At 41.4% G+C, this 12049-nt stretch overlaps 1 protein-coding gene across 3 annotated transcripts in view; it reads left to right on the top strand.

The window, feature by feature from the left end:
• The window catches only part of C6H6orf118 (chromosome 6 C6orf118 homolog), a 338123-nt gene that overhangs the window by 281737 nt on the left and 44337 nt on the right, over window positions 1-12049 (top strand). For all 3 annotated transcript variants that reach the window (XM_078648656.1, XM_078648655.1, XM_078648654.1), the window contains one exon: window positions 1420-1481. In XM_078648656.1, the coding sequence (XP_078504782.1) occupies window positions 1420-1481 (62 nt within the window). The remainder of the gene's footprint in view (window positions 1-1419; window positions 1482-12049) is intronic.

Here is a 12049-nt window from a genome sequence, read left to right as displayed (position 1 = left end):
ATTGAACCCTGACGTTCATGGGGAGGACTATGTAAGAGAGAAACATACCTCAATAGATGGAATAGACAGGAATATTTTGGTTTTCAAATCTTTTGGATATACTTACCTGGGTGTTCTGATTTTCTCCGGGCGGACGTTGGTTGCAAGAACTCAGCGAACTTGGTCAAGAGTGAAACAAAGAAAGGCATGACCAAATACCAAAGGTAAAACTGTATCCTGACAAACAACACAAGAATGTTACTAAGGACATTTGCACTTCCTTCTCTATGTTTAGTTGGAAGCTTTATCTTCCATTTATAATAAGAGAATGCAGTAAAAGCCATCATTCACAAATCCCACAAACCTCCAAAACCTTATTTCTGACCATTGCTCCACGGTAGCCTACAGCTGTCTTTGACTAGTGGCTTTTTCAGGGGAGGCATTACTTACCCTGAGGAAGCTGGATGTTTAGCAGGGTGGCACCTGAAGTTTCACTCCCAGCTCTCATCTGTATCCAGACCAGTCTGCTGGCAGATGTAGAGACAGTTGTATCTCAACTGTGATTGTATACATTTTGGTAAAGCATTGACCGATAGGAGGGGCTACTACCTCAATTGTTGTTGTCAACCATAGTCAGGTTTAAAAATCCAGATGTAAGTGAACCCATACAGAATGTTCAGATCAGGAGAGATCAAGCCTCTACTCTTTTAAGACAAGGTTGCTTAGACTCTCTGGACAACAGTGAGTTGTGACCTAAATTGCATTTGGGAAATGACAGTAGTACAGCTGGTTGCAATTTCAATTTCTGTGTTCTGGGAGCGGTTAAACCTCCCACTTAAATTAGATAAAATGAAACCTGTCAGGCTCCATTAATGAAAGAGCACATTAAATGGGATTCATGAATGGCTGGTCATTGTAATTTTCATTTAGATGAACAGGTTACATACTATGGACCTTCATTTATGGATTCAAATACAAAATCCCTTCAGTTCTTAAACACAATAAAGTGCGTGATCCGCTGGCATTCATAGAAATTTACTACGGCAAAGCAAAAAGTTTATCCACGTTTTGTGTTGTTTTCCTTCACTTTTTGAACAATTCAGGGTGCTTTGAAAGAATTGTAGAGCATCGGGCAAGCGCAGCAATTCTGTCAGGTGCAATAAGGTTTAGTTAATCACATACTTGAAACCCATATGTTAGCATGCCATAACTTTTTTCATCACTATGGATGTAATAGGTAAAATTGAATGCTAATTTTAAAATGTTGAAAAAACTCAACGCATTTCTGATTCAATTGCGGGCGAAATATCGTTTTACAAGTAAAAACGGCATAAAAATATGGAAAAAGAATTTTGGGCATGAGTAAGAGAACCTACTGTTATGAGCATGACAGAAGCAAATTTCATGATACATTCTTTTCAATGTCTTTTTTCCCAATAGATTGTTGAATCCGATGTACAAACGGCCCTGGATAAACAGACCATTAACCTGGAAGACCAGGAGTGAGTATGACGTTTTACAGACAACACAGAAACTTTGGTGGGGCCAGGGCCAAACTTGTGTGGGGTATCTCTTATGAGTGTGATCTGAGCAGCAGCTCGGGAATAGTAAGGCATATAGGGAGAGTACAAACACAGTATTTGGCACCACATAGTGGTGTTACCAGTTTTATGAAGACAGGATGCTGTGGTAATTGAAAACAGTCTTATTTTTTGAGTTACAAGAAACACCCCTTGGTCAGTCCCTGATCTCAGTAACTTTCTGCCTCACAGCTTCTCAGAATCCACACACAGGATTCCAGAAGTGGAAGGATGTTGTCACTAGAGAACAGCATCCAGTTGCAGGGTCACATAAATACTAAACATAACACATCTTTCCTTAACAAACATATATTGGCATGCTATTTTACTTTAGTCCACCTTTGTATGTACAAATATAATCCTCCAGCACTCTTGGTCTTCTTTTTGTAAGGAAGCTCAGTACTCTTTTGTACTGTCGCTCCTCTCTGCCATTATCATCACATGTTCTTGACCATTCCTTTTCGTCTACATTACTGCACACAGCCACTGTCCTTGTATTCCACCACTTCACAGCTGATAATTTGCCAGTATTCTCCTCACTTCTATCACAGTCTTCTGGTAGATAGTTTGAAACTTCCCTTTCTTTTCACGTTGCCCACATCTACTCTGACAAGCATCCCTTTGGTAAAGACCTTATACCTCTTCATTATTTTTCCATTGTGTCTTAGTCTGCACTTTAGTACAACAAAAAAACAGTTTTGGCTGAAACTTTGCCTGCACACTGCTTGTTCCTAATATTTTTCGAAAAAATGCTCACTCTTTTGGGTCAACCGAAAAAAACGAAATCTCTTCGTGAAGTTCCACAGTTTTGAGGAGCACAATATAGTTCTTACACAAAGAGTCCAGAATTAATACAAAATATTTCGTAATGCTTGTTTTCCACTTTTGTTCAAGCAACTGACAGCAAGTACCTCACTTAAGCTTACATAAATGACAGCAGGAAAAGTTGTACTATTTCCACAACACTCAAATTGCCAGATTGTTTTTCATCATCTTTATTCTTAAATTTCTCAAATCTTACAATAAGACAAAAAGACAAATGCACATTGGGAACAGCCTACGTGTTTCGTCCCTGTTCTCATGGGACTTCTTCAGGGCAACACTCCAACTTGTGGGACGTCCTGTCTACAATCAATTTTTATAGTTCCAAAAACCTCTAGTGTACTATTAAGACCTCCAGTGGCTCTCCGGTAGATCCAATGGTTGGTAAATCCCTCTATAGCGCCATCGAATCCAAAACCGATATCCCAATTATTTTTACTCTCTCATCCTGATCCAGTGTTCATCTTTTGAGAAAGGAGCAAAACTCTATGGACAGACACTGGGTACCATTGTCTGTTAAAATGTCCGCAGGGCACCCATCCTTTCTGAAAATGTCTTCACAAAAGGCTATTACATTACTGGATTTCACTTCACATATGAATGCCACTTCAGGCCATTTAAAAAACCTGCCCATAATTACAGTAGCCTATTTCTCAAACCCGCCCTAACCCTCAAATGGTCCATAGATGTCTATTGCAACTCTTTCCCATGGGCATTTAGGCAAATGCATTGGGCTAATCTGTGTCTTCTGCATCACGTGTGATTTATCACTGGAGGCACTAGAAATATAATCTCAGACATGCCTCTTAATTTGCTTACCCATGCCTGGCCACCAGAAGCAGATGTTGGCTTTCCTCTTCATTGCTGACATACCTCCATGTTCCTCCTGAAGCAAAGTCAGCAGTCTCTCTCTTAAATCAATAGCTACCACCAGTTTCTCATTTCTCCTCACAATGCCCTCCACGACCGAATACTCTTTCTTTGCCTTCATGCACCTGCATTAATACAGCTTCCAATCCACAATTTCTGGCATCAGTAACAACAATAGTCTTATCGTTGGGGCAAAAAGGTAAAAAGGTTTAAGGGCACTCGCTTTTACAATAGATTCTTTCACACTTTTGAATCGCTTCTACCAAGTATATTTTGGTTTCACACCCTCATAAGTCAAGGAATGACCTAAATACTCAACTTCCTGTATGCTAAACTTACATTTATCCAGACCTCATGTGAGACCTGCATCCTCCAACTTCCAGAACAGTTCATTCAAAACCACATCATGTTGCTCTTTGCTGTCGCCCCAAACCAATACATTGTCGTGGAATACCAGCCCCTTTGACATGTATTTTAATACATCTTGCATAACCCTTTGAAAACCACTGACGTGGAAGTTAATCCGAAGGGCATGCGGACAAACTGTAAAGCTCCCTTAGGTGTTATAAAAGGCGGTAAGTGTCTAGAACTCTCCTGTAAGTGCACTGGATGATAAGTGTTGGACAGGTCTAGCATGGTGAAAAATCTACCCCCTATCACACTTGCAAGCATTTCACTTCTGCTCGGAAGGGGATGATGATCTACCCAAATGCATTTGTTGAGGTCTCTGAGGTCCACACACACTTCCAGAACAGTTCATTCAAAACCACATCATGTTGCTCTTTGCTGTCGCCCCAAACCAATACATTGTCATGGAATACCAGCCCCTTTGACATGTATTTTAATACATCTTGCATAACCGTTTGAAAAACCACTGACGTGGAAGCTAATCCGAAGGGCATGCGGACGAACTGTAAAGCTCCCTTAGGTGTTATAAAAGGCGGTAAGTGTCTAGAACTCTCCTGTAAGTGCACCGGATGATAAGTGTTGGACAGGTCTAGCATGGTGAAAAATCTACCCCCTATCACACTTGCAAGCATTTCACTTCTGCTCGGAAGGGGATGATGATCTACCCAAATGCATTTGTTGAGGTCTCTGAGGTCCACACACACTTCCAGAACAGTTCATTCAAAACCACATCATGTTGCTCTTTGCTGTCGCCCCAAACCAATACATTGTCATGGAATACCAGCCCCTTTGACATGTATTTTAATACATCTTGCATAACCGTTTGAAAAACCACTGACGTGGAAGCTAATCCGAAGGGCATGCGACGGACTGTAAAGCTCCCTTAGGTGTTATAAAAGGCGGTAAGTGTCTAGAACTCTCCTGTAAGTGCACCGGATGATAAGTGTTGGACAGGTCCAGCATGGTGAAAAATCTACCTCCTTTCACACTTGCAAGCATTTCACTTCTGCTCGGAAGGGGATGATGATCTACCCAAATGCATTTGTTGAGGTCTCTGAGGTCCACACACATTTTCCATTAGGCTTCCTTGTGATTACAATTGGGCAAAGCCACTCTGAAGCCTCAATGGGCTACTCTTCTTTCAGCAAAGCCCTTAGAGCCAGAAGGATGTTTCTCGCCTCATATATTGCCCCTTACTTTAATATATTCAGTGTTCAAACCTCTTCAAACACCTTAACCCTTTACTCAACAGCTTAGGAAACTTTCTGACCCAATTACCTGCACTTTGTGTGTCTGCCAGCAACACCTGTTTAGGATGATTAGGATTTCAATCACACCTACGCCTACTGCTCTTTCCATCCTAACAGGACCTCCCCTTCTCCACCACATATGCTTTTTCCTTGAGCAGTTCTATGTTGGAATCTGAACCCAGTTACAAAGTATCTTACGACTGGTAATTTTCTCCCACAGTATAGTCCAGGTTCTAGATCTGTAAGAGACAATTCCCCAAACACCAATTCTCCCATGTAGGTTTGTGAGTCAATGTCAACGGGGAATCTGAATCTGCTCACGCTTGCACCTCTTTCCCATTAATGTAAATTACACATTTTTGGGGGTGATAAGATTTCACCCAAAGGCTCAGACTCACCAACAGTACCTCTACATCTTCATCTTCATTTTCACTTGATTCTTCCCGTTGGTGTGCTTGTCCATCATTGTTCACCCAATTAACTAATCTCTTGTACCTAGGTGCATCAGTCACTCTACAAACCCTCAAAAAATGCCCAAGCTTCTTAAACCTAAAGCATTTACATTTGGCAGCTGGACAATTATTTGCTTCTGAAGTGTGTCTTGAGCTGAAACATCTAAAACATGTCTTTTCTTTTTCACCCTCTTTAGCCTTTACCCTCTTGATGCTTTCTTCTTGAGACTTTTTCATGAACTTTTTCACAACATATACCTCAATAACCTTTCCTGAATCATTATTACCTTTGGCTGCGACCCCTCCCAATTCTTTCACATGCCAGGAGGTATTTTCCAAACGTTTTGCCACTTCTATAGTTTTGTCAAGTGTGGGGTCCTTCAGGACTAGCAATTTTATTTGAATATTTGTGCTCCATGTTCTATTGATCATTTGATCTCTATCATCTCACCTCTGAGATCCTTAAATCTGCAAGTGACAGCCAAGTCTCCTTACTGCTGCTGATAGAGCGCGCAGGTCACGACTATAATTTTACCATATGCACATTGGGCCCTAAGAATTTTCAATTCACCATATTCATTAATCAGGTAACCTTGCACTCTACTACCAGTAACCCTTGTTCCTTCCTATTTTATTTTTCAGTGTACCCGACTTACCATTCCACTGCTACGGGTACCTAATGACCACAATGGATCAGGGAGCTAGCTGTAAAAGAAAGGCAGACACCAAAATACATATGCTTTATATTCTATTTGAATCATGTAATTACCACAAACTCGGGAAGTTTTGAAAACCTTTATCTAAAATTCGTCAGTTTCATTAAGCATTAGGTTTACAACCAATAAACTGTCAATAACTAAGATTACAAAGAGCACGTATCCATATAGGAAATAAATCAGGCCAACCATCTAGAATTCTAAAGGAAGGTAAGAACAGGGAACATGCTAGTAAGAATTTTCAGGAGTTTAGACTAGTCATGGAGTGACTAAAGGACGGGGAAAAATAAGGTGCATGCTAGAAAGTATACTATGGTAAAAAGGAACATGATACGAGAATTTAGTTAGTCTATGGAGACTCAAAAAGTAACATGTGACTATAGGGAGAGTAAAAAGTGGAACACGCTAATATTTCAGAGCAATCACTTCATTTAGCTAAAGGAAGGTAAAGAAAAAGGAACATCTATATATCATGAACTGTATGGAAAAGTGTACGTAAGGGATGGGGGAAAAATTGGAACGTGCTAGGATAACAACGATAATGTATGACTTTTTCATTTAGTAGTGCAAAAAGCATGGAAAATCAAATATGCAAGAGTACGTCTTTATTAAAGCAAAAGAAAATTGAAAGATGCAGAATAGATTTCCCAGCACTATATTTACCTAGAACGGTGTGAAGACCAACCCTGGCCACGGGTCAGTTAGGACAGGTGAAACCCCAAGGAAGGACAGTCGCCAGTAGGCCAGCAGGTGCAGAATGGACACCCCAGGACAGGACAGGAAAACCAGATTAGGATCAGGACAGGACCACCAAGGAAAGGACCAGCACCCGCAGTTCGGTAGCAATGCCTGCGCTACACCCTCTCTGCAGCTATCAGTCAGAACCCCGATTGGGTTATCAAACTTCTCAAGAAAAGTGCTCCGCCAGCACTTAAGGTTTAAAACCCCGCTTGGGTCTGTGGAAATTATGGACAGAGTGCTCCGCAGCTCTCTGTATCAGTCACCTATTGAGTGCGTTGGGTCAGTGACAGGTCAGCTATTCGGACAAGTCGGACAATTTCTCTAGCTAAACCTAGGCTAGTTATACTGTTTTCAGATCAGTGTACCACCCCCCAAATGTAAGAATCCCCAATTTCGTTTGGTCCTCAAGTAGGACAGGTCAACACACCAACCAGATTTTACTTTCACAAGTCCTAATTTACATCTTTTGGGACCGCCTATTGAATTTGGGGTTCCCATGACTGAGGTCTCAATATTACAATAGCGCATCTATGAATTATGATACATTTAGTACATGTCAGCTTCTTCTGCTAGGTGAAGGTGCATCTTCCCAGGCACATCTTGGCTGGGACCTCGGGTTGGCAAGGGTTCAATGCCATAGAGTTCATCCACTGGCGGAAAACTGTCATGCGCAGAAAGGCTGTTCAATATGGAGTATTCCCATCCCTCATGCCCACGGATTTCGATACATGAAAAGTAAGCGAAAACAAATTAAAACACAGAAAATAAATGAATACACTGCATACCAGGAATCCCTATATGACTCCCCTTACTTTACTAACTTATAGCATTAATATTAGTGCAAACAAATAGAGATGCGGAAAGCGACAGTGCAAGCTTCGGCATGTGAGAACACATAGCGGCCATCTTAAGTCGAGTGCGCAAGCGCAAAGATTCCCACCAGAACTGCGAGTACGTCATGTCACGTGATTGTGACCAACGCATGCGCAGAAGAAAACCCCGCCAAGCAGCGGCCATTTTAGTGGCAAATGTATTACGGTTAATAAACACATAGGCAAGCAACACTAGGATACCCAAAATGTCAGAATAAATGGGAAATTAGTAAGACAAACATGTTGGTTATATTTTATTAGGGTTATGCGAGGTTCTTGAATACAAGCAAGACGCTTTACGTGCGAATTCTTGCTCCATCAATCCCCTCTCTGATGATATTTTATATCATCACAAATCAGTAGAACCAGATGCCAACTTTTCACAGCTTGTCCAATTCAATTTCTTCAAACATTCGGTTCAATTTCTCTTTTGTCTCTTTATTAGGGTGAGAATTCTTCACCCTTTTATAAATCTGATTGTTCATCTCTTCTAATTCAAGTTCATCCACATTTCTTTTTACCCCTCTCTGGTTCACAGAATACTTTTTCTGGTGCTTTCGATATTTACAACAGATGAATACGATGAATACTACTAAACCTATTCCTGCAATTGGCATTAGTACTTTAATCAGAAAACTTTTACCTAAATTAGCAAACCAATGACCTACGGCGGAAAGACCATCAGTGAGTCTCTTCCAGGCACTATCAACCTCCAGTGGTTTGAGTTCCTTTGCCAAATTAGTAATGTTCCTTACATACCTTTGGATTTCTACACTTTTATCAGGTATGTAAGTGCAACAATGTTGCGCTTTCAACATTCTGCAGACTCCGCCCTCTTTTGCTAATAGGGTGTCAAGAGCAAGTCTGTTTTGTAAAACCATTGATCTGACCGCAACCATTTCGGTATTGACCATCAGGAAACCTCCAGCAGTGTCGGTAGATAACCGATCTACTACTGTTGATAATTTGCACATTTTGTGTGTGTTCAGAACCACTCCCACTGCAGGTATCAAGGCACTAAAATATCTCCTATAATTTCACCAGCACTTTCTCTTTTAGTGCGTACTAATTGGTTAGTTTCTTCATTGCTTCCAGTGATTTTCCCCACATGGTATATCTTTGGGAAGACAATACCAAAATAGCAACTCCCGTACCAATGGTCGGGCAATTTGAAGTAAGCCTTGTTCCCACAAATAAAATAAATTCCAGGAAACACAGGCTCTGTCCCATCTTTGAAACCCCAACCTCCAATTACCTTGTAATTATGTTCGCACTCACTGGAACCAATGAAATATTTGTTATAATAACTAGTCATTTCTCTTGTAAGACAGAGTTTCCCTTTCTTTTCAAAATCCAGAAGCATTGCAGCATTAGCTCCACCATTTGGGGTGCTCCCTATACTCTCTGGCCATTTAGGAACTTTATGGTTCTTGTCTTTGGCTTTCTTTTGGAAACTCTCTCTTCTCTTCTCTACCATGTCCAGAAATTCTTTTTCCTTTTCATGTAAGGAACAGGTCAGGTTATTTATGTGTGCATCATCTATATTAATTTTCCCTACTGTTAGAAAATAATCACTCATGTACTTAGCTACATCTCTAGTCGTATGTACAGGATTCAGGTTTCTTCGAACAGGAAGTTCAGAAAACGTCACGTCAGAGTTTGAATAGTAATACTGTAAAGGTCCTCTTTTGTAAAATAAGCTAGTTAGTATACTACAGGAAATTCCATAGGTTAAGGGCAGGTGATGATAAGTCACGCCTTCAGCTACAGAAGTAGGTAGCTTCATGCAGACATAACAGTCGTCTATTTCCATAGTTTCTACATAATGCAATAACAGGTTTGCGAAAACATTTAAATGTGTCTTGTTCTTAATTTTGTTAAAGTGTAATCCTTCCTCATCTGGTGCTTCTAAGTCTAATTGTCTCCGTTTCAGGCTAAGTGATTTGTCCAATGAATCTACTCTTCGTGGTGTCCTTCTAGTATGTGATTCTACAGTGTCGTCAGGTAAATTATTATTTGGGTACAAACTTGGGTTTTTGCTCATCATAGAAGGAAGGGTTATTGTTAGTCCTATCCAGAGGATCAGTACTATTGCTACACTACATAAACATACTTGGCAGCATGTTTTACAACAACTTCGTCTCGGTCTCCCATTCTCAGAAGAATCAGACATTTCGTCTCAAAAGAAGCTTCAACTCCTCTTTGTAACTCTGCACAATTTGCTTACTCGAGTAACTTTTTCAGGGTGGTTCTGCTTCGTCTTTGCTCTGTTCAGCAATCAATTCTCCGTCACTTTCAGTACTTGCGTCACTTATTTCCAGATTCTCAAATTCTTCCAGTACATAGTAAGTCCATTCAGGGCTCGAATACTTGTTATTCAGCTTTTTAATGCGAGCACTTCTTCTCCTTTGCTTTGTCACCACTGGGTCTGTTTGACTCGAAACCTCATTTATTTGGTTAGGTTCTTCGTTTATTGTTTTTAAACGCAATCTTAGCCTTTTTACAAATCGAGGAACAGAGTCACCTTTTCGGAGTCTTTTAACTGGTACTGTGTCTTGGCCTTTTTCAAACACTCTTTTGTTTTCCTTCAGCTGTGGCACATTGGATTCAAGTTCTATTCCTGTATTGTTCCCTAACTGACTAGGTCCAGGTCTTTCATCTGTTTCTTCTGCCTGGTCCCTAAACTGGCCTCGTTCAGGTGTTTGCTGAGCTTGGCTTTGACCTGTTTCGGTCTCTTCTTCCTGAACACAATTGTCTAACCCTACCTGTTCCTGTTCAAGCTCTTCGAACTCTTGATTTTCTTCCGCATGAACTTCCGCCCTAATTTCTATCTGTCCCTTTTCTGGTGCAGGTGTTTTTGGAGGAGTGTCAATTACCTGCTCTCTCCCTACCTGTTCCTCCTCAGAATCAGATTTTACATGGATTTCGATGATCTGAGTAGCTTCTTCTTCACCTGTCTCGTCCTCACTATTATCCCACTGTCTATCTAGTTGAGCTTGACTCCTAGTTCGTATAGGGTCGATTGTCAGATCGATAATTGGAACCCAATCTTCTTGACTGGAGCTCGGTTGTTCTTCAGCTACTTCAGGACCGATGTCTTGGGATCCCTCAGCTGCGCAACCTTCAGCTTCAGTTAGGTCTGGTTCAGTCACTTTCTTCGTGTGGCTGGCATGGATCCAGCGAGGTACTCCTGCACACTTTACAGCTGTGGTGGTTACCAGGATCACCTGTCGTGGCTTTCCCCACCTGGGTTCAAGGCAACTTTTCCGAGTGTGCTTCTTTATTGCGACCCAGTCACCTGGATTCAGGTTATGTGCTGGAGTCGTTGGTCTGGCGACATCTTCTCCCCCAACCTGGCGAGATATAGAATGCACTTGGTAAGCCAGTTCCTTACAGTATTCCAGTACCAAATCATCAGATATGCTTATTAATTTGTATCCTGGCACCCATGCTTGCCGCATTGCTCTTCCCATCAGGATTTCATGGGGACTCAAGCCCGTGTTCCGATCTGGAATACTTCTGAGTCCCATCAGCACTAGAGGAAGAGCATCTGGCCATTCCAGTTGAGTGTATTCACACATCTTTCCCAATCTCGATTTGATTGTGCCATTTATCTGCTCTACCACTCCAGAAGCCTCTGGACGATATGCACAGTGCAGATGTTGCGTGATTTTGAATGCTTCACAGATCTGTTTTATTATTTCATTCTGAAAATGACTTCCTCTGTCCGATTCAATTAAGAATGGGAAACCGTAACGAGGTATTAATTCCCTAAGTAACAATTTTGCCACTGTGATACTGTCATTTCTTCGTGCAGGGAAAGCTTCCACCCATTTTGAAAACAGGCAGACAATGACAAGTAGGTATTTCATTCCTCGACAAGGGGGCAACTGAATGAAGTCAAGTTGTAATCTAATAAAAGGGCCTTCTGCCTTTCCAATTTTCCCTGGCAATACTATGGTTTTCTTTCCAGGGTTAAATTGTTGGCAGGTCAAACACCTCTGGCAGAGTGCTTCTGCTACGCTTCTGAATTTCGAATTGAACCATGTTTGGCGGAACATGCGAATCATCGCATCTCTGCCTACATGGGTGTCTCCATGGATCAGCCTAGCCATAGGAGCAAGCATACAGTCTGGCAACACAGGCATATCATCAAGGTAAACAATGACACCATCTTCATGCCTCCTACGACAACCAAAGCTTCTCCATCTTTGCCTCTCCTGTGGGTCTGCTGCTTCCTGTAAGTCTCTCACTTCCTCCCATGTATTCACTCCCTCTAGCATCAAAAGTTGGCAGCTGCTTCCGTTTCCCCCAACCTTTATGTTGATTGCCATTTTGTATTTTGCACAATGTTTGGCT

Source organism: Lissotriton helveticus, chromosome 6 (assembly GCF_964261635.1).
Source record: "Lissotriton helveticus chromosome 6, aLisHel1.1, whole genome shotgun sequence".
Taxonomy (NCBI): Eukaryota; Metazoa; Chordata; class Amphibia; order Caudata; family Salamandridae; genus Lissotriton; species Lissotriton helveticus.
Note: the sequence above shows the minus strand (reverse complement) of the source record. Positions and strands in the feature narration are given on the sequence as shown.